A 27564-nucleotide genomic window follows, 5' to 3' on the forward strand; every position below is an offset into this window, starting at 1 on the left:
GTCGTTCCTCGTAACCGCGGCTAATCACCCCCCCACTGATGCAGTCGTCCCGAGGGCGTCGCGGCGCTCACTCCCTTATTATACCTCTGCTTCTTTTGCTTTTTTGAGCTTCTGAAGTTTACCAGGTGACGCAGCGACTTCCTTCGACCCGATCGATTATGCGGCGTTATACCTAATGACGTTTTTAATAACGCTATCGTTATCTCTCACGTGCCCCGCTTTTACCCCATTCGCTAATGAGTTCGCAAACTATTATATACCGTGGATAAAAAAGATTCTTTTAGGAAGAATTACTTCACGGTGTGATGTTTGAAAATAAAATACGACGCAGGTATTTATACATGCAACTTTTGTGCGCGGTAATCTTTTAGGAATTTCTTTTTTATTATTTTCACATTATCTCCATAACGATGTATAAAATTTTTTTCACTTTGTTGCAGGTAAGGCCGAATCTCTTGGTAGCAAACTTCAAGAATTCGAGCAGGTCCACAATGCAGGTATAATATATAGAAATTCAAATTTCATTTGACCTTCTGAGTAATTTTCAATTACTTATTATTATAATTTTTATTTTAATCAATTTAACCACTCAGATATTTCCCAATGTTTCCAATAGTTTTTTTACATTTAAATTTATATGCGTATTACGTATAGTCACGAAAAAAAAATTAACTTCAGTGATAAAAATGAATCAATAACAATTGTGTAAGGAAAAGAGAAGCAGCTTGTCGCGGTATTGCGAGATCTAGAAAAGAAATGTAGGCCACAAGCGAACAGTTAAGGCTATGACGGCAGCGTTAACTTCGATACAACGTTTGCCTCGAAGCAGCGTCTGTTATTAATACCCAGTATCTCGAAACTTTTATTCGAGCTCCAATAACCGCTTTCCCCAAGCTGTCAATTCGGATGATGCTCCAAATCTTTGTGGCTTTTCGCGCACCGTTCGGTGGCCTCGGTATCGCAGAAAATAAAAAATCGCACGTACTGGAAGCGTGGAGAAAAAAAAGTTGAAAAAGGTGTAGAAAAACGAAAAGTAAAATGGTGCCGATTCTATTCAGTTATTAAAGTAACACTGTCTACAATTTTTAAACATAGAAGTAGAAATGTAGAACCGTCGAAGTATTAATAATTTCAACGAATCGGCTTTTCGATTTTTTAAAAATTCAGTTCAGATATTGACCGTAAAATTTTTTGACAATACTACTTTTTGATATACTAAAAAGTTTTCGATTTCGGGGTATTAAAATATCGTTCCGAGCCGCGAGTTGTGCGAGGAAAATTCAAATATTATACTAACGCTTACCGCGAGGTCGAGTCGTTTTTTCTATGCTGCAATCGAGAAGCGAGAAAGAGAGAAAGAAGTCTGCGAGACTCTCGGCGATGTCGAGGACTGTTATTATATTATCCTGGCGCCGTTTAAGATTTTTAATTAAATCCAGAGATGTGTAATTTATTATAGAGGCGCGGGTGCGGACATCTGGCGAGTATCTCACCCTGTGCAACCCTTTTTCTCTTCTCCTCTCCTTCGCCTGTTCATCTTCCGTCTTATTTCGAAATGCTGCATCGTCTTCCGCTTCCGAATATTCGGAATAATACCTCCCTTTTCTCCCCCCACCCCGGTCTTCTCACCCTCTCTGCAATACCGTAGCAAATGTTCTTTATTTCAAGTACATCGAAAAAACGGTTTACAAGTTTCCAATCTCGATTCACGGCGTTCTCCCTCCTCCTCCTCCTCCTCCTCCTCCTCGTATCCCCCAAAAATCTACCCTTATATATTCACCCAAGTGTTTAATCTCAAACGTATTTCTTTCCCACCCTTGAAGGGATTGAAACGGGAACTCTTTAACCGTTTTAAATCACCGTTCCGAAAAGAAATTCAATTGCGAGTGAAAATAACGTCTTGAAGGAGAAAAAAAAAATTTTCATACCCCTCTGCGCCGTTAAAAACCATTTTCATTTTATCCTAGTTACCGTCTCCTGCAGAATTATCTTTTCGAGAAACGACGAACAAACTTCACGAGGCGAAAAAATTTCGTCTCAGATAACAAATATATGTTCGTCGTATAGAAAATATTTCGGTGATCCAGAAATTTTTTTTTATTGTTTTTTTTTTTTTTACTTCCATTTTTATGCTATAAATTCGATTCCAAATGACTGCGGAGTGGAAAATTCTGAATCAGATGAATGTGTTTCTTCTTTGACGAAATCTCGAGTTCATGTTGTAATCGGGAAAAAATTGTTTGACAAGAATACTCAGTAAAATGTATAAATGGTGTAAAATTTCGTGCTAAATATACGACGATCTTCTTTACGCAAAATTGAAATATCCGATCTTCTGCAGCTTTTAGTATATACTGGCCCGTGTAGGCACGTATCTAATGTACATACCTATGTATTATACCTGCCAGGTAACCACCGTACCGAGAGTCGCGTATAATTTCCAATCGTTCGGTCCGTTCGAATCGCGAGAAGGTTCAAGTAGACTTACGGGTTGAGTAATACTCGTAACACTAATTTGTAGCGGCATAAACAAAGCTTAGAATGATTTAGTCGGTGTGCCGAAGTGCGGTTTCCTTGCCAATGATAATACCACGGTCAGAAACGTTGTCGCGCAAATATCCGGTAAGCAAAACTTCACGATCGAGTTCGCGAAATATGACGAAACGATTTTAACAATAATTTATGAAGTCGAAAAATCGTTATGATTCGTTCAACTGAAAAAAACTTTCGTACCGAATTCCTAAAGTGTATACAATGTAATCCTGTAGAGGATTGAAAGTGAAAGAAAAATTTAGAAAAGAAATAAAAAAAAATTAGAAAAATTCGAAGAAGAATTTTCCGAACAAATTCCGCGGGACTTGAGATTGAAATATTTTGGCAAAGATGCGGCGGCAGAGTGGATATGTATATACATATTGTACCTTGTGTACCTACGTAAAAAAAAAAAAGCTGAACGGAACAAGGGGGCGTATATGTACAGGTACATTTATGCACACAAATAGAGGGAGCGATGGAACAGCGCCGAGGTTTTTTCTTGTCGGAGGTCGAAGAAAATCAATTTCGAAATAAGAAAAGTCTTTGCCTCGTGTTTCCGTTCAGAGACACACAGACGCGTATACCTACACGCGTTATAGGTAGGTATAACAGCAATACAGGCGTATCCCACTTTCTGATATTAAATTCGAAGGTTTGATCCGCACGTATAACATGGAAAAAGTTGATGTGCCTACCGCCAGTGGCGAATTTCGAGTTCGCGCAGCCCTGGGCTGAGAAATTCTTGCCGCTCCATATTCGAAGTGTTATATTTAAGAAGTATAAGTAGTTTTTCAACTATCTAAGGCCGGTTGTCGTTTATTTATACCGAAAACAAATTTTGATGAACATTTTTTGCAGTGATTGCTAATCAGCGCGTAAAAAAATGTTATGCCCTAATTAAATATTCCAATGAAGTAATAAATGTAAAATGTAAAACTTTTCAATATGATCTTGGGCTTCTCTGTTCAATGAATAAAATCGATATTACAGAAGGAAAAAAATTATGAAATTGAATTGTTCTTCGATTGTTTTATTCATAATGTTTGCGTTATAGTACCACAGCCGCCATCTTGCTGTCAGTCGATGGCAAAGCGTATATATATATATATATATATATATATATATATATAATGTTACAAAGGGTGAAATCACCCGTTTTGTCCCCTTTTAAATGATCTAGTAGTCATCATAGATAAAAGACGTTTATAAACTTCTTATGTCTTTAAAAAGAATAGGGTTGCTGCGTCAACCGATATTGTTGTAAAAACAGTCAGTCTCTAGACTTTAAAAAGAGAGCTTGTGTCCAAATACATCTATTTTCTTTCTTAATATTCCTTGTTCGTGAGACTTCTTTGGCTCGGCGTTCGCTTAAATCGCACAGAGAACTCTTTGATTCTCTTAGATCTTTCGTAATTTCCCCCCGTTGTAACAATATATATATATATATATATATATATGTATGCCGTAAGTAGCGTAGCTATGAGGGTTGCGTATACAGATTCCTACTACCCAACACTTACCGACGTCTTACCCAGTCTCAAACCGTTCTCCGCAGTGACTTCATCGCGGAGAAGGGTTTGAGTCCCGGTAGGATGTCGGTACGTGTTCGGTAGTAGGAATCTGTATCCAAAACTCTTATAACTATACAACTGCCGTACGAGACTTTCTTCGCAGAGAATTTAATGTTTAATTTAACTGATATTCTATCTGCTTTCGTTTAAGCAGCGTTCAAAGCGAAAACGTAATCGAATACGTAAACGTGTTTAACTATAACAAATGAAATTCTTCTCAGCTGTATGTACCGATATATATTTAGCCGGAAAATATGAAAAAATAAATGCAGCTGCATGCGCGCGTGAAAATTTGCGCCTGGGTTTTATTGTGTAGAAAGACAGTAGTCTCAACTGGCTATCGCTAATTAATCGATAACAACAATTAACCGATGACAATGGAATTTCCCGTGCATACGTATAGCACACTTGAAATCGATTGTGCGAAAGGAGCGTTCCATTATCCGGTATCCTGTGTTACTCTTGTCAATTTTATTTGATATACTTGCAATCGGAGAATTTTCGTTTTTTTCTTTTTTACTCTCTCTCTCTTTATCCCACTCCTCTTTTTCAATTTTTTTCTCTTCACTTCCAATTCCTTTCCTTTTTTTCTTTTCATACTTCCAGAATTTGATCATCGAGGTGAAATCAATCGGTCGAATCGGTTACACGTTATATGTAAGCTAGACGTAGACCTGCAATTTATAGAGAGAGTTTAGACTAAAACTAAAGTAGGTAAAAAGCGGTTAATTATCGTTGAGAAATAACGCGCCGCTTTATTAACAACGCAAGTTTTATTCCTAGTATTCAGCGCGCAAATTTTCTACTTCCGCTACATATGTATATACATATATATATATATATAATATGTATAAATCATCTCGCCTTTCTATACAGACGTAAAATAAGAGACGGTGAATTTCGACATCTTTCTCTCTATAAGTCATTCCATACACAACGTGCCTATAATAACAGTAATTACATAAACACCGTGAGACTGATTACAAAACGTTGCTAAAAACAGTTTTAATAGCCCGTGGAAATATTAATTAGAGCTTCATTAAAGCGCAATAACATTGCAGAGTCGCTCGCATCCCGAACTCTTAGACTCGGTTTATTTATTATATAAACTTGAAATTAGAAAATCGAGGTCGGTTAAAATCCACCGCTGATCCTTCCAACAAGAGAAAACGTAAAAAATTACGGAATTGAAAGTAGAAACTATAACACCTGTAAAACGTATAGAAAAACTTTGCTGAATTCCTGGGCAAAAATTAATTACGGGTTGTTGAAAAAAAAAAAAATAGAGAAGTTTGTCGATCTGTTATTTAGTCAGTCATCCAAAGCGCAGAAAATTTTACAACGGTTCAATCGAAGACCCGGGAAATAAAGTGATTGAAATTTTCGGGCAATTTCGAAAATCAGTATGTCTTAGAATTGGCACATTCGTTGATGATCCTGAGTTTGAAGTTTTTTCAAACAAGCAATTTGAACTCCCGAACAATATTCGATATTACGATGGCCAGGCGTCAATTTATTTGAGTGTATGTCTTGCACAGAGTCTTGTGTTTATCCAGGCTAGTATGCAGAGGATTGTGTGCCTAGGTTCGCCGTAGCATAAACGTACGTATAATGAGCCGGTATCTAGTTACCTAGACGGGAATGGCCGAAAGTAATTACGCTTCGCGGTATTCGACGCCCTACTCGTTGGAATTTCGGATATTAATTATTTCGAGTTTGCGCGTCATATCCGCGTTATAGATTCGTGCCTTGATCAAATTGTACACGAACGTGATTTTTCCGCAGTTGATAATTTTTCAAAAACAAAATAAAAAAAAAAAAAAACATAACGAAGAGTGAAAATTGAAGGGGGAAAGAATCGCGGTCGTGGCGGAAAAAGAAAACTCGGAAAATCGTCACGCTCGTGTTACTCCCATTAGTAGTCTTGTCAGCTTTTCGCTGAATAGAATTGAAACCCGAGGATCTGAATCATCGGGGAGGTCAAACGTCCGGGCGGATTTACTCGAGAGACTTTTATACTCATTTTTTATGTTCCTTCCATTTTATTTTACTACCCCTGATTTACAGCTACGCGTGATGTATTTTTTTTTCTTTTTTTTTTTTTTTACCCTCCGGATTCACGGCGGATTCGCTTCTGCTTCTTAGCCTAAGGAAAGAAAAAAATTATTATTTTTATTATTACTATCACTCTTTGTTGTTGTTTTTTTCTTTTTTTTTTTTTTTTGTTATCCTGTTTCCTCGAGAATCTGTTGCAAGTTGAATATATATATATATGTATACACGTAATATATACGATAGTAAAACACGCTTGGTCGAATATTATTATTCTTTTCTATTCCTTTCGTTGGAAAGGATTTTCCGACTATTTGACGATTCTTTTAAGAGAATTTTCTTAATCGAATCAAGTGTAATAAATTACGGTTATCGAATTACAAATTTTCAAAATCTAGGTGTTGTGCTGTTTACTTGTGTTTATTGTTCCCCTGTTTCTCCTGCTTCGACTGTTTTGTTGATGTACAACATTGACACGGACGATAAAAAAATACTAGTACTAAGTGAATTTTGACGTGTTTGTTACGTGGAAAATTTTCTGTCGCTTCCTTGATCACATCATGCGCGGGATAACGATCTATTTCCTTTGCACGCGATTTCCGAGTCCGATAGCCGCGTAACAATTATCGACACAAAGCCGCTGTCAAACATGAAATTGTAAATTATACGTGCAGGTATAATAGTCATCTACCTATATATCAATGTATACATACATCGAATCCCCCGGTACTCGCTCTAATTAAAGTATCCAATTTCGGAAGGTGTGGCAGGCGTTTATTTTCCGGAACGTAAAAACTGAATCACCCGCCTATTATATATCGCAGGTTGTAATTATTCCTCATCTGTAAAACTGTCGTAGGGGGACGTAAAAACGTCGTTTTTCCGTCAATCGATAACCTTATATATATATATATATATATATATATATAAACATCACTACCCTCCGATAATTAATTTTCAACGGTTTGATTCACATTGCGATATTAAATTTTTCTTTTTTCTTTCTTTACTAATATTCTCATCGGCTATTTTTCGATATTACTCACATAAAAACCACGAGTCTCCGTGTGGAAAATAATATCTAGTCGATCTTTCACCTCGCGGATTCAGAGATGATCCGCGCAAAAATCTATGACTTTTAAATTATAACATATATGTGCATGCATTTTTTATTATTTTTGTAATTTTTTTTTTTTTTTTTATATTTTTTTTTTTTTGCCACGGCTTACGACGAGGAAAACGGACGGACGTCAAAAATTCTTTTCTCGCTGCTTCGGATTGGATTATACATACGTACATGTACGTGTACATAATACAACGGGTGGCCCCATAAATTACGGCTCATATTTCTCAGTGCGGAGCGTGGCTGGAGGGAAAAACGGCGTTACCACGGACGAGGCGGACGGAGAAGAAGGAGGAATACAATACGTCACGTATGGCCTGTATTAAGAAATGCCACCGCGTCCGTCGACACGCGAATTGTTCGCGAGAATGGAACGAACTCAAGATGGAATTGGCTCTTGTTCCCGCCGGTTGCCTCCCGAGAAATTTATCTTCCGAACGAAATTAGAAAAAGCATCCTTTGCAGCCTGTTCCTTCCGCCCCCTCCCCCCACCTCCCTTTTTTCTCTCTCTCTCTCTCTTTTGTCGTCGCCACCCCCACCCACCCCCCCCTCCATTCCTCCTCGATTTCAGTCTGCGTGTAGGCCTGTGTACTTTTTTTTTAATGTTTTTTTTTTTTTTTTTGTTTGTTTGTTCTCATTTTCAATTTCTTCACTCCTACTTTCCCTCTCTCTAACAGTTTTTTCACAGCAGAGATCCTGAAGTCGCTTCTTCCGCTGGTAGTATTTTGGCAAAACAAAAAAGAAAAAAAAAATTTTTAAAATACGAACTGTAATATTCGCTGTATGGTTTTATTAATTAGTGGATGAATGTTTATAAGTTTTGAAATTCATTTGAGCTCGTAATATCTTCGGAATAACTATTCGTATAATTTAAATCAGTTAAGATATTTCCGACTTATTTGAATACACGTTTGTCAATGAATTCTTTTTGTATACTTATTGTATACTCGCGAAAGTGATTTATTCAATTCTAAAAAGGTAAGGTGTTCAGGCAACGCTCAAGCTTTGACATTTGACTTCTTCGAGATCATCGGGGATTTTTGGAATCGAGAGCTAGGGTGAAGAGAAAACACTGTAGTGAAAAGAACTTGAAACTTTCCTTATTTTTCTTTCTTTGTTTTTTAACATCTGTGGAAATTGTAGACGAAATTTATGGTTATTTATACAGGGTGGTCAGTAGTATGAAAAATCTGATAAAATTGTAACATGTTACTGAATTTCATTTGATAAGTCAGTGAATTCCGAAAAATACTTGTACAGTAGTACTTTGAAATTTCGCAAAATGTGGCGCGATCTTTCAATTTTTTCAGTTATTACAGTATAAACTAACACTTCATGATTTTGACAAGTACATTTTTTATGTCATCTGTGAGGATGATAATAATGATGTTAATTTCTAAATTATTTAAAACTAAAACTTCGTACCTATCTGCCGATATTTACAACTTTTTTCTTTGTACTAACGAACTCTTTAATTTCGCACTGTTTTAAACCATACAAGGTTGCTAAAAGTATTGCCAAACTCAAGTTTTATATTCTACATAAATTCTACAATTTTTTTATTTTCTTGTAAACAACAATAAAAATGAAATATAAATACATAACGACGACTCGCACCGCTTGGCGTCTTCTCGTCCCTCTCGCCCGCTTTTCCTCTTATCTCGTCTTTTTCCCCTTCCGGTTTTCTCTCCCATCTCGAGTGTGCAGACTGTAGTATAAGGTAGGAATAAAACGAGAACGTCAAACAGACAACTGCAACCCGCGTTCATTTCTCTATCCTTTTCTCACTTCCTCCGCACCTGGAACACCTTCAACTAGCATAAGATGAGAGTATCTTAGTAGACGTTTTGCTTCGCATTTTGTATCCGACTCGCGAGTAGTTCTTTAATAGCGCTTCGCTACACTTTCCGCTTCTTATTATTTTCTTCACCCTCAATTCAAACTGCAGATTCGTCATTGCATTTGTTCGAGATTTTTTTCTCCGCGATCGTTATTGACGAAAGAAAAAAAAAATTCGAAATTATTATCAAGTTTTCGATACACAAGTTTTCACCATGCTTCATAAAATCTACATATAGAAATAAAGAAATATAAATCGTGTTCCTTCCCTATTAAAGAGAGAGAAAGAAAATGAAAAAAAAATTCACCGTTTATGTTCAAACGAATCATTTTCCCGGGTGGAAATGATGAGAATAAGTGATATAGTATGATAACTGAAATGAGAAACGAAGATGATATATTACATACTTTGATTAAAGGAATAAAAGTGAAATCGGATTTTTTAAAACTCCACAATTACGGTCTATATACATATATATATAATGCCTACCGGGAAACTGTAAGGAGGGAATGAAACCAGAAGTGGCCCAAAAGCCGGGAAGATGTGATCACGCGATAATGGGTAGCCTTATTCCCTTTACGCTCTTCATCAACTGTTCTCATCTCGACGCAGGCGGCAGGGTCGTTGCATATTTGATGGTGTCGCGGCGTCGTGCTCGAGGATCCCCCGACGGAGAAAGGAAGAAAGGAAGGAAGGAAGGAAGGAAGATTCGCTTGGGACGTGGGAAGAGGCAAGATCGAGTGGCAACCGCCTGCAGGAAGAAAATGCGCGTGGTGGTTGAAGTGGTCGCTGGATGAAAATCCCACGGAGAGCTAATTCCCGTTTCATCGATCCATCCGCCGAAGGAAAGGACGAACGTATAATGCAAAAAACCGTCTCGCCGTATTTTTTTCTTTTTTTTTTACTTTCTTTCTTTCCTTTTTCGTGTATTTTTGATCGATTTATTAATTTTTTTTTTACTCGCCCTCCGCTAAATAAATCCGCAAACGTGACGGGATCGCGCGTACAAATAACGCGGCAGTCGCAGAACGATTAGCCGAAAGAGTCGGAGCCTTGGAATTAACCTTTAAAAAAGGGGGCCTTGAAAAAAGTCAGATTTGTGCAAAGAAACTGTTACATAATGGTGCTCGCCGGTTTTCTTCCATACATTCTCGTCCTCCTCCACGATTACGTTACGCGAACCGCGCTGACCTCGAAAGCTTGCAAAAACGGGAAACAGCCAGCCCGCCACATATGGGGTGGGAATATAGTCTAGCGGTGAACCGCAGCAGGAATTTCTAAGCAGGATATCGCAGTTCGATAAAACATTCCAGAGTCATTTTAAGAGGGGAAAGTTCAATCAAGTTTCACCCAAAGTGACTGAAACATCGGTTTTGTTGTAGGTGCCCTGCGGCACATCGACGTCTTTCTTACCTTATCGTCCTGATACCAACCGCTGAGGATCGTCTTCCACGAACCTTTCATGGCCCGAGGTGCGTTAACGTTCCTTCTCGTCTGATCCTTCTACTCGTTGACGGAAGGTCATCAAAATGCTTCTACCGGCATCCAAGTCCCGAGACACCCCGTTACAAACAAACCAAGACATGGTAAATACTCGAGTGAACAGAGAACCATCTTAAAGTTACTTTTCTTTCTGCAGCTTGTTCATTTACTGATGGTTGTTCGTTCATTGGCGTATAGTCGCACTGATTGAAGTTCGTCGAACACATTCGAAGCTCAATGAATCGCCCGTAACGGGATTCGCTTGAAGGCTTGTCAAGTTGGATGGGGGGACGCGAACAGCGAACTTTGGTTGAAAGAAACGAACCGCTATCAATTCTCAAACGCATTAATTACCCACCGCGTAACGTTGGTACACTGATCCGTGTGCAGATTGATGGCATAACGGAGCTGCTTGACGTTGTGGAAAGCGTATTAGATCGCGATGGTCTCGCATACTGTATACCTGTTATACCTGTAAGGTATTCCTGGCTGTTTTCCTGTATATGTATACCCGCGGGCTTCTGGATCATTTATTTGATCTCGTTCGAGGGGATCCGCTGATTGAGAATTATGATCTTGCGTTCGAAACCCTCCGACGTCCATTTATATTAGTTACACTACATTGGAACGTCCGGGGTAAAAACCTCATCGGTGAGTCTTCAACCCTTCCAACGACTTCGGCAAAGCCGTTTGCCCAATCGGCGCCCTTCCCTCACCTGCCTCACCATCCATTAACGAGCTTAAAACACTCGGAGTCCATCTGCGTTCACGCGTTTGCAACGAAAGAGGAAAAACCATGGTTAAAGTTGCGGTAAAAATGTCAACGATAAAATAGCGCGTAAACCATGAAAATAGGGGGTTGTTTTTCACTGGTTGACGTGATACTTGAAATTTCGACGTCCTTGGAAAAACTGTTCAACAGGAAAGTCTGCGACGAGTATTGTATAAATGTCCCGCAGTAACGAGCTGACTCGCCAAACGTATTTTGCTCTATTTCTTAGCACGAGAAGGTGGCGCACGGTTTTATACCAGCGCTAGTTTTGCCGCGAGCTTTTCGCAGCTGCCTCGACGAGTGCATAATGTATGTGGCTTACTCTCGGCTTCGTATCCCTTCTGGTAACCACAGAGCGCGTGTAATACTGGAGGAGGAAGTCTTGCGTATATTCCAAGTCTGGCTCACGTCCAAGGCCCATTTTCGAGGGTCGGTGGTTTGGCGAATGGTTGGAACTGGTTACCCGGTCACCCGGTTGACGGTGATAAGCCGTAAGCTCCGTAGAAATACATCCTCGACTCAACGAGCGACGATCTTATACACTGTACTGGAATTCCGGAACGGAAATAACCGTCGTTGAACGATTTGCGTCCGAACAGTAACGCGTTATAAATATTACAGTTAACGCGGAAAGTGCAAAACTACATGCTATTTGTAGAAATGTTGCTCGTTCCATCAGGTTGGACTTTGCAACAGACTTCGAGCGCTGAGTAAACTTTCAATAAAGCGGAATTGCTGCATACTCGATACGTAAATCCCATGATTGAAGGTCTGTGAACGTGAGGCGTTCATCGCCGGGATTTCACAAGATATAATTGACTCGTGTTAATAATGTACTCACACCGCGTGATGAATTTAAACCAGCAGATCTGCCCCCGGGGCATTTGTCAGATTGTCCAGAGATGAAGATAAACCAGTTTGTAATCCCGTCACTCACATTCAGTCGAGAGAGAACTTGACTACTTGTCAAAGGATTTAATACGGATTACAGATAATGCTTTCGTTCGTTATTCATCACGGTCATCTCCGTCCTGAAGAATGGTGTCTTGACCGAAATTCTTCATACATACGTATATAGATATTACGTACGTATAATCGAAATTTAATTACCGCTACCCTACAAAGAACCCGAATTTCGATGATTGTAGCTATTTTAAAGATGCAGGTGAGAAAGTGTGAGAAATTTTGGGATTTGTGTTGCGTAAATTAAGATCCGGAAACGATGTCCGTTTCGAATCTGTAAACGTGGCAATAATTACGAATTATCCGCATGAGAATGAGACGGTGATGTTATTATTATACGTAACAGCGTTAGCGCATGCGTGCACCTATCGCATACAGAACTGAGGGACATGACGTATCTTTTGCTAATTAGTAAATAATTAACGTTCATAATTTCGCGCATCCTTAATTAGTGAAACTCGTAATTACGAGGCTCGAAAGTTTGGTATCAGTAGAGAGGAGAGCAGAGAACACGCGGAGCGGACGATAGAGCGTGGTGAACTAGGTTCAGGCAGCAGGGATGGCGCAGGGAGACAAGGTCTTGATTTGTAACTGTTATCTGATCCAAAGTTGCGACAGGTACTTAATCTAGCATCGTCTTGCAGCCTACTTAAAGTCAACAGCCGCCGGAATCCTAGATGCTAATGTCCGTGATAATGAACCGAAGGTACTTATACCTACACAAGTATCCGTAGGACCCTGGCGGAGTTAAGAAGTTGGAAGATCCGTCCGTTCGAAGCTCGGCCCACTTAACCAGCGGCAAATTATCATCGATTGGCGACTGCCAGAGCAATTGGTTCGATGATCCGGGTGAGAGGAGGATTACCAAGCAGGTCCATTGGCCTGCCCGTTATCCAGTTGACGTCTCTGTCCTCGGCATCCGAGTTTGATGGATTCACAGGTGTCGACTCTATCGGAAACGCTTGTGACCCGACGACATTCCACGCTGAATCTGCATCCGCACACGAGGTGTTCGATCGCCGAGCGTTCGGCGACCGCTTGAAATTTAACCTTCGAATCAATACCAAAGTCTTTGCCTTCATCGTCGCCAACTACGCGCGGTAAGCATCCCATCGGACATCCTGAATGGCAAGTCGATGTGTGTCTCAGACACAAGTGCCAGTGCGGAATGGATGATGGGGAGTTGAGAACGTGAATGGATCGAGAGCCCATGTGTGGCGAGGGTCAGTCGGGCGGTAATCAAGGTAGTCGCAGGTTCGATGCAATTGTCCTGGTAAATTGATCACGAGGACCCTTTACCAACGTACTCTCGTCCTTGCTTGCAATCAAGCCGATACTCCACTACGGATTTTAGTGTGGATACGTGGCGTGGTGGCCCGATGTACCGGGTTCGAATTTTCATCGCAACGTCCAGCGTCGATCGATTTCAACCGTCGATGATCGTTACTGATGGAAAATGGGGACGGTAGCCTGGCTGCGAACGCCCATTTACCAAAATCACACCGTGCTGGCGCCTCGACGTGTTTTGTGCTCTCCTCTATTCTCCAATTTCCCCCGATTCCCGGAACCCGCGTTCATCTTCGTCCATTATTGGCTTAATGGAGGGTCCTTCTGCAACCCAATCCATTCGGCGCGTCATAACGCGAAGCGACGATCCGGCCTTATTCTTTCTCGGAACAGAATGAACGCTTCAACGGTAAATGAATCAATCGTCGATTTGAACCCGAGTCAAGTCAGCTTTAGGCCAGCACAATTACCCCTTGTCTCTTGTCCTTCCGGGCAATATTCCAGTAACAACGTTCGCGAATCCTAAAACAATGAGAACGCGGAACTCGGTATCTCCTCTCACCCAAACTGTGGGTGACGTTCGAGTCAGGCGGAATTTGCTGCGGTACATTCACCAAAAACCGCGGTCCAAAGGCTCGGCCAAACCGCATCGTCTATATCCCAACCCGGCCTCCGACCCATTCGTCTGTTTTTCCCAGGAACAGGATTTCGTCGATAGAAGTTGCTAACGCCCAAGCCGCAGAAGCGCTTTATCTGCAATGTACGGGATTGTGCGAACAGCGATCCTTCTCCCTTCCATTCCCCGAAAAGCGTGAATCACGCGGGTAACTGAGAAGAATTGAGCGGCCAGTGAAATGAATCATCGGGCCAGCTTTTGCGTAAAGCAGGTTATCCTGGAGCCGGAACGCAACGACATTGGCTTTGGCTAAGTGCACTTTCGGGATGGATTGATTTCGATGGACGGAGATTGGCGGGAAGTGCCTTCATCGCAGACTGTAGTATTCGGCTATTAAATTCGGCTGTAAGTAAATAAATACACATTAGAGAGAGGACGCGTCGTTTCGGATCAGACATTTGGTAGGCAACTAATTAGACGCCCCAACACTTGGAAAAATATTTGATAGAGAAGCCGCAGCGTTTGATGAGAAGAGGCGATAAACGTGATTACCGAATTCCCAATGATCAGGAAGAGAGTTTTCCCCAAAGAACCCTTCCCTTCTCTGACGCAAGGATCCCGAGTAGGATGCTGGCTTTGGACTTCCTAATGAACACAGCAGCTCGATCATAACGCTTTAGGCATTCCGGATCTTATTTGATCGCCCGTAACGACGGTCGATCAACAACTGAATCCCTATCAGCTCTGATTCCCAAAGGTATTAGTCGATTGAGACGACTGGGAAGTTTCCCAGATGCTCTCGGGGGTTTTGGAAACGGCGGATCATCTCCGAGGAAATTTTCCCCAAGGCTTTCCAATGGGATTACCATTTTTCGTGCGTGCACCTTGTACGCTCGGCAATTAACATCGACCTTTTCACAGTGTGTCGGAAATCAATCTGACGCAATGTGTGGTACAAAATCAGCAACTCGTTTAAAAATTCACAGTACAACAAAAGTTTATTTATATTATACCCAATCGAGTCTTCTGATCTGTGAGTCTTGCTCTTTCGTTAATCAAAACTCGCCGAAGAAGATTTTCGGAATTTAGGTTTTGGCTGTATGTACGAGTCTTCTTTATATTCATTGGCTTATTTTAAACGTGAAATTTATGGAAATTGAGACGTAGGGTAAGGAACAAAGAGCTTCTGTGTGCCCAGTCTAATATACTCGAGCGTTATTCTTTGTTCCGAAGAAGCCAATCAGCGACAGGCAATCGCCTTGTAGAGTGGACGGATCTATAAAGCAGTTATAGCTACTCGTACCCAGCGGAGTTTTCCAGAGCAGCTTCTTCGCCTGCGTATTTGGTATGAGAAATTCCGTCACATACCGTAAAACTCCTTAACACTTATCACCTAGGGAATTATCTTAACATGGACAAAATTCGGGAAGCACAAATTCCGTCCAATCTGTAAAGAGGAACGTTATATCATGAGCACAATTGGATGTTCGCCACAAAGGGAGTTCATTGCATGTAATGTGAGTGAAAAAAGTGAAGGTCCATACCTACCATAACTTCTCCCTCAATTATTTCAGTAGGTACGCACGATTAAGTAATCCACGAGTACAAATTTTCACCCCCAATTAACGATGCCAAAATTCCTTTACCGGTATCCACGTCCCATTTGAATCAGACTTCGCGTTACCGCTCGTAAATCTGTCGGGAGCCTCGAAACTTTTTGCCATTGTCTTGCGTCTTGATAACGATTCACAGATCGAAATCATCCAGCCGCGGCCATCTGCGCTTTTACAATTGAAATTTTTCAAAGGGAGAAAAATTTTTCCGCACGATGTGATTCGGCGAAAGCGCTTGCCAACTCTCTTAATATTTTCCGCACAGAGCGTGGTAAGGAGAAAACGAAGTGTTTAGAAAAAGCCGGGTTATAATGAGTTCGATTTATACAAAGAATCCACGTTCTGGAACCGGGCAAGCTTCCGTACAATTTATAACATCATTTTTCGTCATTTTTCCTTTCACACATCCTTACTCGCGTGCAAATGGAGAATTTTCGACCAACTTTTTTTGCGCTGCGGCAACTTCGCTACGGCGGTCGGATGGCTCGTGGTTCGCGGGTGATAGCCTCTGGCTTAACCGACGTCCTGGACGAGTATGTATGTAACGTGTAACGTAAGTAGATTACTGCTGCATTAAATTACCAGCGCGGTTTTAGTCCGAAGCTGGCCACAATCAGTTGCAATTACGTCGGCCCACCGCAGGTCCCCTTTCGCCTTTGCGATTGACCACGACATTGCCATTCGCAACCCTTTTCCGTCAAATAAATGTCAACCTTTTGCCGTAGAATCTGTTCCAAAAAAAAAAAAAAAAAAAAAAATTGGGTGTCGCGGTTCAAATTTAGTTGATGATCTCGACGGAGAAACATATTTTTAGAAAAAAAAATCATCAGATCAATGTAAAATTAATCGTCATTCTCGATTTCGATTACAGAAACCGATTTGCCAAAACTTTCGCTAGACCAAAGGGCAGAGGATAGATTGACATCGAAATATTGCCTGTCGGTTCTTTTTCTCTGAGATGGAAAAAAGTTTGAAAAAAGAAAAACGGGGAAAAATTCTTTTGTGAAAAAAGAAGCTGCGTATTTCATATCGAAATCACGTTAGAATTGAAGGGGGTTTGTCGATCGGATAAGGGTTACGGAAATCGGGACACGACGTGACCGAGTACTCTATAGGGACAAGAGATAACCTGCATCCCGTGGGTTGGCGACCCGCATGTAGCCTTCGGTAATAATCCGCATGTATGTATGTGTTGTAAGCCTATATATATATATATATATATATATATATATGTATATATATGTATATATAAAGGTAAACGTGCGTCGGTGTTATACTACATCTACCGTGTTCGGTCGCATTCGAGGTTATATTCAACCGTATTCAGAGATATTTGGGCAGCAGGCAGCTAGCAGTCAGATCTAATCGGGTGCCACCGGCATACCGACGTCGAATACGGAATTAGCAAAGGGCGCCATATGCGTGGACAAGTTCCAAAACTGGCGATACCCACAGACACTCGCTGAAAATTTAACAGGAGAATCCTCCCTGTCTCGCGACGATACTTTGTCTCCGTTCAACTTTGTCACAACGGCACGATGTCATGGAAGAATAATCGCATTCGCGAAGCGTAAACGATTTCGTTTTATAGAAAATTAGGGAGTCTTGATAATCGTTTCCGGAAAGTTTCCTCGCGAGGAAGTTATCTCAGGTCGATTTCATTTCTTTTGTAATATGTTGTAGCGGACGAAAAATTAAGCGAAACTTTGTTTTTTTTTTCTATAGTCTGTCATTAAACACTTTAAGGGGGTGAAACCGACCTTCATAGTAAGGCATAATAAGGTCAGGGGGTGATTTGACAGTTTCACCCAGAAGAATATGATGTTTTTCAACCAATCCAACTGGAAAAGTTTTCTCGTAATGAGAAATCAGAACTGTAATTTGCTCAATTAAAAAAAAAAGAAAACTGCCAAATCGCCCCTTGACATGTTTTACTTTGGAAGGCGGTTTCACCCTCTTTAAAGTGTCTACTGACGGATAAAACAAAATACGTGTCGCTTGGTTTGCAGTCTACTATAACGTACTACAAAAAAAAAAAAAAAAAAAAAATTAAATCGGAGAGATCTATCCGGGATATCTTCCTTGTCGGTGATGTACGAATAATGAAATATCGGTTCTGCAGTAGACGCAAATTGGATTTCAGGATTCTATTTGTATAGGATCTACACTCGATTTCGTTTCATCGACATTTCATACTGTGCAGTATTGCCGCTGGATAAACTTGCTGGATTTTGATATCCGCCAGTCTGTCAAAAGATCTAGAAAGCATGTGATATTACAAGTGAAACCGTACGTATGAATTTATCGACGATGTGAAAATGCAAAGTTGTCACGACTAAAATTATAACACCATCCTTGCTAATGAAACTGACTCGGTCATAGGTTTACGAGTATTAAATTTCACAACTCAGGAAACTTAAATTTAGCAATACGAAGACAAAATGTAGCCTCAACGATTTACTCCTTTTTCGGTATTTCTAGGCTCTCTAGTCTGCAACCGTTCCGTTTCCCGTATCCCGAAATTGGAAACAAAAGCTCGAGGTCGACGTTGCGAATTCATCAAGCAGGCGACACGTGGAAGACGAAAAACAGGACTGAAGGGCAATTTCGCCCCCGGAAGCGTTGATAAACTCGCTCGCCCCGCTTTTCGCGCCCTTAGAAAAAAAATAAATAAATAAACAAATAAATAAAAAACACAAAAACCGAAACAACCTGAGGTCCGAGGACGATTCGAAACGGAGAAACGCATTTAGATGCTCCCGAGGTCCAATTTTTCCATTTCCTCATACATTTCCAGCTAGTAGTCAGTAGCTCTCGAGTCCGGGGCGAATGTATTCTCGTGAGTTATGAGTACATTTGCATAGAAACCATCCCTGCGGTTCTGGCCCTGGTCCTTCTCCGGTTTGGCCCGGTAACCGAGGATGACTAGAGCCGAGCGGGTTTTCCTGGATGTGCAGAGGATACCCGACATTACATTCAGACGTGTCGGAGTCGCTCGCTTTCGTATTAAATCCGCGCCTCACTCGCGGGAATATTTAGGCTAATCTCTCTTGACCAGGTACCGCTCCGTGTAACACAGAGGAGCAAATCCTGATCCCGAAGCGTGTGCTTATTACGTGAAAATTGAATTTCAAAATTAATTGAAACCCTGTTTGCCCCTGCAGCTTTCGTAAAGTATAAATTCATTCCCCCTGTTTGTTCTTTCGCCTGTGTTTAAGGCCCCCGTTTAATCTCCTTCGACTATTTCGTTCATCCCCTGGATCCACGGTGTTGGAGTCCGCTAAACCTGGAATACAAAGTATCGAAAATTTCCAAATCCGGACCGTTTTTCTTTGTTATTGTTTCACCCGATTGACAGTTGCTTTGATAATGTACGAGGCTAGGTAAAAAATTTGTCGGATCATAGACGTAACCAAACGAAAGTTTAACCGGCAACTGAAACTGATCGAGTTGAATCCGAAACTTGTATAAGAGTGTCTGTGATACAGATAAAAACGTTTCAATACCGAACTTCGCTTCAAACCTTACTGTACACCCTGTGCATCGTTGAGTGAGTGCAAAACTGCATCGCTTGAAATTGCGCGAACTTCTTTTTGCACTGAAGTACAACTCGAGGGAAATTATCGGAGAAATATAATGAGCGAGGAAAAATCTATATTCATAGGTTGATTTGCATAGCGATTAAAATTTTTTGCTCGATTCGTTTTGGTGAAAAGCAAACTGGTTTTACCCACCGAAGGTGGGATGCCGTTACGCGATAGGGAAAAGTGACCTTTTAAAATTGGAATGCAAGCGATGCGAGCGCGGCGGGTGGATGCACCTTCAGAATTATAAATTGAGCGCAAGGTTAATATTTGCCACGCGAAATAACCTCGTGGTGTGGATCCGACGTAATCCTCTCTCGATATTCACTCTCGCCGTTAACAATCCTTGGCGTTTGATTTTCATTCGTGATCCGTATTAGTCTCAAGCTTTACTCGCTTTAACTGTGTATGAAACGAAAAAGAAAAAGAAAAATATCAACACCCTCAAATCCGAGTTTTAGAACAATCGTATCGTTAATCTCTTATTCTTCTTTTTTCAATGCCAATATCGCATCATTTGTCGCAATTTCGATGGCAGCAAGCTTACTCTATTCGTAAATAGATGATATCTACTGTAAAATTGACCTGAGATAATTATTTTTTTTTTTTTTTTTGCAAGATCCAACAATATATTCATCGCAAAATCGTTGTGGATATTAATGATGAACTTATGCTTTTCTGAAAAACAAAGTAACCCTATTTCAAATTCATTTCAAACGATACGTCGAGAATTTATAATACTCACGGACAAAGTGAAACCTAATTCATCAAAATTATGCAAAGAATGCGATTTTAACTTTTAAAAATAAAATGGAACAATAATAAGTAATTACTAAAAGTTTCGTCAGTGAAATTCATGACAGTTATCAACCTGAGTTTTCACTTTTTACACCCTCGATTGTATTATTTTTTTCCAATCGACTGATTTTCCTACGTAAAAATTATAAACTGCACAGTAGGGCCCATAATTCCTTAAACACTAAGATATATGTATGGGCCCTACTACTATATATATATATATATATATAGATGTCGTTTTACTTTGTCAAGGGTAAAGTAACTTAAAACCCCGGCATCGCGTCCGTCAAGAATTTCATCCCTCGTATATGGTGAAATGGTTTCAATGAATAATAAGCATGGTAAAACTAGGCATATTAAAACCACCGTATAAACGCATCCCTTAAGCGAATCATAGCCGCAACACATGGGAAAGGCGAAATTACCCTTCCCCCCCCTCTCACCCCGAAAACCCATCGCGTAATTACTATCAGCATCGAGTCTACGTTCGCTTGTGTGCGCAGGCTTGTTTCGCAGGCCGTCAATTACACCCACACGCGCTAAAATCCGCAAATATAAACCGCGTAGCCGCAATTTCGCTACTCAGTTTCGCATGTACGTGTCTACACCTGCCGACGTTCCGCGGCCGGTAAATATTTACCAATAAATTGACTTGCCTCTGGCTGATTGTTTGCCCCTCGGGCCGTTCCAACACGCTCTGACAGCGAGTTGACACAAGCGAGGCGAAGGCCACAACCTGATCCGTTTATTGGCCAGGTAATTTCGCCGGCGAATTTTCTACCCTCCTCCTTTCGGGGAAGCGAATTCTTCCGCGGTACGGATCAGCCAACTCCAACTGCACCGGATGCGAAACAGCTTGGCCCACATCGCCGTCGACTCGTTTCGAGTGGACTTCCGATTCCAGAGCGCGTTTTCCGCTCTCCGAATATTAATCCCCTTGAGCGCCGAGCGTTATGGAGTTTCACTCTATGACCGTCGTGCAGCGGTTACACAATTATTCCACAACGGTTTGAGATATTTTTTTTTTTTTTTTTTTCTTTTTTTGTTTTTATCTAGAGATTGAATTCAGTATCTTAGTGAAGCGACAAAACATCACGTCAGACAAAAAAAAATCACTTTTTCTCAGTTCTGGAAAGAATTTTACTCGAAGGAATTGAATCGAGCTAAGTGTGAATATGTTTTTGCCGAATTTCCAAATTTCTACTTTACCGCATTTCATCTAAGGGGGCGTCCATTAATTACGTGAGCTAAAAAACGAGGGGAGGGGGGTTGATAAAAATCTCACGTCAATTTTATAATTCAGAGAATCTATAGATTATCAATAGGTATTCAGTGGTGTGAAGCAAAATAACATATAAAATATATTTAATTATCTAAAAATCATAGGGTAAGTCTTACGTGAGGGGAGCCCAAATTAAAAAAAAAAAAAAAAGACACTGAATTAATGGAAGCCCCCTTAAATTCTATTTATCGCCTCGTTCCCTCTCAAAGTCCCTCCGATTCTTCGATTAACAGAAATGGCAAGGTTCATAACTCCGTGCACTACTTCATAGATCTCGATAAGAAGCCAGACGGTCGCTCTCAATCTCTCTCTCTCTCTCTCTCTCTCTCTCTCTATCGAATCGGCATTGCGTGCATAAGAGCGGGGCTGGTGATTGTTGATATTTGAGCGATACACAATGGGAAAGGAGTCCGATACACCTCAGTTTGCCGGGGTTACTCTAACGGTGAACAATATATTGAATAGTTCCGAAACTACAATGAACCAGCATTGAAGTAGTCGGAGAGCAGCGGCAGACTCGAAACTGAATGACTGAGTACGAGCAGATACCGAGGCCGGCAGAGTAGCGTCTTCGAAAGTCAAACAAGAGCCGAACAATCGGGTCCCGATATTCTCGGCTGGCGATGGTCGATTTTCCGATGTCGCGAACGGGAATTGCGCAATCGGTTTGAAATAGAACCGATAAGCAAGCTTCTAGAAGCGGCAGCCACCGCAGCCGCCGCAGCTTCGAATTTGCCGATTGTTATTTTTACCTTAAGACGGTTATTATATTCAGGACCGCCGCGAATCGTTTATTCATGAATCGTGACCGATAATTTAACGACGGTATTAGGCGCCGAACTCGGCTCCGGGATTTCAGGCTTCGCGGATTCCCTGGAGGCGAAAAAGGCGGTGAAGAAGAAGAAAAAGTAGCAGAAGGAGGCCACGATCAATCAATATTTGAAAAAAACAATAAAGCAATCCGATCGCTCGTCGTAAGGTGAGAAACTTTGATCCCGTACTAACGATGATGAATTATAGATTTGCGGGGGTTGGCCATCGGGCGAAACGCGGTGATTCATTTTTCAGACCGCGGTTATTCCGAGCGAGAAAATCATCCCTGCCGAACGCTAAGACCGGCGGTTGCCTATTTATTTTCCAGAACGAGAACAGAGCCCTACGCCTGAAGGATCCGTCTTCGGTGGCTCTGAATTCCGGGCTCGCAAATTCGGCGTACGTCGATTCGGTCGGAACGGCGATTATTCTGTCCTCTGAGCTGCTGCCGGCACCGACTCCGGATCCTCGGGTTACCTGGAACTACTTCGACGAGCAGGGGTGAGTAGGGAAAGTTTCGTTTCGTTGATGGTAAATTGGGTTACAAGTGTGGAAAGCGCGTGATTTCCGAGGAGTGTGAAGTTTGCAGCGTGAGTCGCAAAGGCGAGCTCTGTAAACACGCGATTCAGATGCAAACTAATGCAATATTACAATTGAAAAGAAGTAGATCAAGAGCAGTCGAATGATCCAGAGGCACTAGCGCCTAACCTAAACCAATGACGTGCCATTGTCGGTGCGTGAAATTGAGTTATCGGAAAGTGCGCATGCGCCAAGAAAATCGCAGTGTGTAAAATTGAGAATATCGATTCTGCGCATGCGCCAAAATCGTTTTGTCGCACTGTTTAGAAATGGGGCATTTTACGCGCGCTCCAAACTCTTCAAAATTTGAACTTTCCAATTACGGTGTTGGGGGAAAAATGTAAGACAAATTAACCAAAGGAAGTTAAAGCGCTGCTACGCACTTCGGATTTTTATTAATCACGAACGACTAACGAGGTGGAAAACTTCCGTTCTTTTTTCTTTTCCCCCCAGTTATGTTTCGCGGGGTGGTCTTAGAGCCGGCGAGGATCCTTACGCGAGGAATAAATTCAACCAGGAGGCTTCGGACGGACTGCCGAGCAACAGAGACATTCCGGATACCAGAAGCGCGATGTGAGTATAAATTACACTCCGATATTACTCAGCACATTTATCTGTAAAAAAAAATTTCGCGTAAACCATCCGATTTTTGCCAGATCGATTCCGTCTCTGGTGGTACTGATGTTCGGATAAAAGTTTGAAGCCAGTGTTCACTGAGCAAGCATTTCTCTCACATTCTCAGTCTTATACTCGCTTGGGGAAAGTGTTGAGAGGTTCCAATTAAGTCTCAGAAACTCAATTAAGGTTTGATGATTGTTTGCGATCTTGCAGTCGCCAAGCTTGCCTTAAGAATGCATGCGTCAGGTCAAACACGTTTTTAACCAAAAACGTGACAAGACAAAGGTTCGAAAGTATCACCAAAGCTAATTTAGTTACATCTAAATAGAAAAGTCCCAGTTTCAAGAGTGTCATGTTTTTAAAAATTGTGTTAGAACTCTGAACTCTTCTTTATATCAACAACAGAGAAATGGCATTATTCCATATTATTTTATACGCCTTGTCCCATTCTGATAAACAGTTATAACTTCATTTTGTACGTAAATGAATTCTTCTGCGCAAAATCATCCGAGTTTACAGATTTTTCATAAAATTGACGAATTTTCTGCTGAATCATACAATTTTATTATCTGCACGCTATAACGATTCCATTTATCGGATTTTTTAATCAACTGCCAGCTTAAAAAAAAGATGTAAAATATGTATCCAGACGATTTGTAGAAAATTTATTTACGAACAAATTGACTCGTTTTTCATCAGAATCGGACAAAGTGTTCGAATCTTTAGGTAAAAAAAAATGAAACAATAATTAGATTTCTTTGACGTTGTTAATTCGCAAATGTTCACAGTTAAAATTCGGCGTGTTAGATTTTTGTTCCGACTAACCAGGACTATTTTCAATCAGATTTGACATAAATAGCTTCGGATGCTTTTTGCAAATCTTTGCTTTGTCTTATTTTTATTTCCGAGGGATTAAAGACGAACGAGTTGCGTTGCTTGGTCCGTTCGCGTAAAAAGTCGCCCTCTGACTTTGGCGATTTCTCTCGCAGGTGAAATTAGTCAGAAAGCTAAAGTACGCGCGGCGGCAACTTCGCCCGGATAACGTAATTCCCAAGTTTTTCTCAACCATAGAAAAAGGAGAAGAAAGATGCGAAGGTAAAGAAATAAATGAATTACGGGTTAATCGGCCAACAGGGATTCAGCTCGGCTGCCGAATGCCTGGTCTCCAGAAAAAGCTCCTAAATCCTGATACTCGATTCTTTGAAGAACTGCTTTGCTGGGCATTTCTTTTTTTCTTCTTTCATCTCTCTCACTTTCTTTTCCTCGCGCACTTCCTCCGCAAATCGGCAATCGCTTGAATACTCAATCGCAAAACGAACAGGGTAACTTTGATTGTAATTATCTAAGCAATCAATATCTTAGTTTGGCAAAATCTAACAAACGCTCCGAAAACGCGGTACTGTTTTTTTTCTTTTTATCTGTCGAACAATGATCAAAGTTGGTAATTGTTTTTTTTTCAAGAAACAATACGAGATGGTTAAATATTGAAACAGCAAAAAGCGTTATTGTTTTTCTTGCTCCGAGTACAAGGATCGATTAGATACAATTACAGAATTGTTTTTTTTCCGATTCGAGGAAAGTTTGATACTTTCGTTGAATCAGAACCCCTTAAAACTGGAATCACGAGAGATTCGACCACGCGAATTATGCCCGTCGATGTATAATAACGTGGTAATAATCCATGCGTATTTCACTACCGCTCGTTAATTGTAATTCAATTACACCTGGTTCAACGAGGCTATTGACGCGGCTTATATCTCTGGCAGGCAATAATTTGCCACCGCTCTCACGTAATCGGTGATCAACTTGAATTTCTTTTTAATGGTACATCCTGGTTGTACACGTGCGTCTGACTAGGCGCGATTTGGTAAATCGATAAAGCCTGCACAGTGTTACATAACACGTAACCATCGCCTTTAATAATATCTTTGCAAAAATTTCTTCACTCCGCAGCTGTCTTAAGCAATTTTTATACAAGAATAAAAGTGCAAAAATTACCTCCAACCGAGCCTTGCATTATCCGCGCAGAAACTGTGATGCATTCGCGTCGAAATATTCAGACTTGCTTCACTCGTCGTCGTCCGAATTGATCAGTTTGCAATTTGTAGGGCGTGAGCGATCAGATAGGCCGTTAATCACACGAATTGCTTGTTGAACTCTGGGATCCACCGAGTTGAAAAAATTTACCTTACCTCCCCCCCCCCCCCCCCCCCCCCCCCCAATTCAGCACCGGGTAAGAGCTTTTTTTTATAATTGCATTACCGCACCTCCCGAATCAAAGGGGAGGAAAAAAAGCGAGTCCCTCGTATTTTCAACTGCCAGTGCGCGGAAATCGGAGGTTTTTTTTTCACGGTTCGCTGCAGCACCGAGAGCCCTTCTATTCGTTTCGTCGTTTTAATCGAACGAATCTCTCGATTCAAACTCACCCTACCCCCCAACAGAAAGAAACGTCTCTGGGTGTTTTAACTCATATCCCCCGCAAAAAGAGAGACGATAGGTATTTCATGCCGGGACGAATAATTAAGTGGCGATCCCTAATTAGTCGACTGGTGAAATTGAACGCTTTTTCGAAATCTGGATGAGCTCAAAGTCCCGTTCGACGTTTGCGAAATTATCGTATATACGCTGTCACATATTAGGAGTTGCAATTTTTTTCCTCATCTCTCTTTGCAATTTCAATGTAAGAACGGCTTGTTTGGGTATTCGCTGACTAATCATCAATTTCAATATTCTTACCTATAAATATATGAGCAATAAAAATCAGTAGATTAATCTCGTCACGATGGAAATGATATTCAATCGAATCGAATCACAAACGCGGTGATTCCGATGATAATAATTTATCGGATTGAATATTGGAAAGAACCCTTATTTTGGATAAATGAAGTGACTGAGCCTCGGTTGCAGGTAATTGGATCAAGTAAACAAAATCGTTTGTTCTTAAAAATTATAGAATTTTTCTTTTTGTTTATTTATTTTTTGTTTATCGCAAAACGTGAAATTGTACGGTCGTTTAAATGTAACCTGTAGGGGTTACTATTCCGGTTATATTTCACACGCAGTCCTCGCATCTCCGTTTCCGGTTTACGCAGCCCGGTTCCGAAATGAACTTCGTAGTCTCTGAGTTACAGTCGGTGGCATCCTGCTGAGAAAAACAAATCAAGATTAGTGTCCTTCCCCTTGTTGCCATCGGAAAATAACAACGATATTTGACAAGCAACATACGATCGACTTTCGTGCTGTTGTTATGTCAAGCTCGGGAAAAGCTGCCGCGATTCTTTCCAGCTGATTACGAGAAATACAGCATGTGCATTTTTTTTTTATTCTTCTTCTTCTTTCCAACCTTTACCGCATCTATTTTTGGAATGTTTTCGATGGATGTGAGTAAATAAGCTTTTCGAGAGCAAAGATACATACTTTCAGGGTGAAAGTATTTTTCAGTTTGTCTTCGCCGGTTTTCCTTTGTCGAGTTCACGCTGCGATGTCGTAGAAGTTTATAACTGGAACGGTGAATGTTCGTTGACTTGACTCTTGGAAGAAATTTCTTTTTTTTTTTTTTCCAACTCACATCACGATCCATTCGATACCCGCAAAATCTGTATGATGAAAACGATTGAAAATAAACGACCGGAAGTCGTTTATAGACGCTGGAGATGCAGAGGGTTCCAAAAGGAAGGGTGGAAGGGAGGGACCGTTGAATTTCCTGTTTGTCCAAAAGAACCGCCGCGGTGAAAGCCCATCGTACTTTTTCTTTCGCTCCTTCCCATGATCCTTAAATGTTCGATGATTTTCTATTTCATTTTTCTTTACGCTTCTTATCTCAAGCGCCTCGTTCCCATTCAAATGACCTCGGAAAAATAACAAAACAATCTTCGTCACGATCACGGAGTAAAAATTTTCTGTATAACGTTTGGAAAGACCTTGAGAAGAGAATTGGGTAAAAGTGATCCCTTCAAAGGAGGGGTAAAAGATCTGAATTATGATAATAATGGTGATAACGATGACGGTGCAAAGGGATCTCGAAATGAGCACGACT

At 40.9% G+C, this 27564-nt stretch overlaps 1 protein-coding gene across 3 annotated transcripts in view; it reads left to right on the plus strand.

Moving 5' to 3' along the window:
- LOC124177931 (polypeptide N-acetylgalactosaminyltransferase 2) overlaps positions 1-27564 on the plus strand; it is a 160141-nt gene that overhangs the window by 99105 nt on the left and 33472 nt on the right. Inside the window, exons 2-4 of one of the 3 annotated variants that reach the window (XM_046560905.1) lie at positions 441-497; positions 22660-22832; positions 23364-23483. In XM_046560905.1, the coding sequence (XP_046416861.1) occupies positions 441-497; positions 22660-22832; positions 23364-23483 (350 nt within the window). Of the gene's footprint in view, positions 1-440; positions 498-10628; positions 10708-22659; positions 22833-23363; positions 23484-27564 lie in introns of those variants that run through there. The other 2 variants (XM_046560907.1, XM_046560906.1) reach the window with 2 other exon arrangements.

This window comes from Neodiprion fabricii, chromosome 3 (genome assembly GCF_021155785.1).
Source record: "Neodiprion fabricii isolate iyNeoFabr1 chromosome 3, iyNeoFabr1.1, whole genome shotgun sequence".
Lineage (NCBI taxonomy): Eukaryota > Metazoa > Arthropoda > Insecta > Hymenoptera > Diprionidae > Neodiprion > Neodiprion fabricii.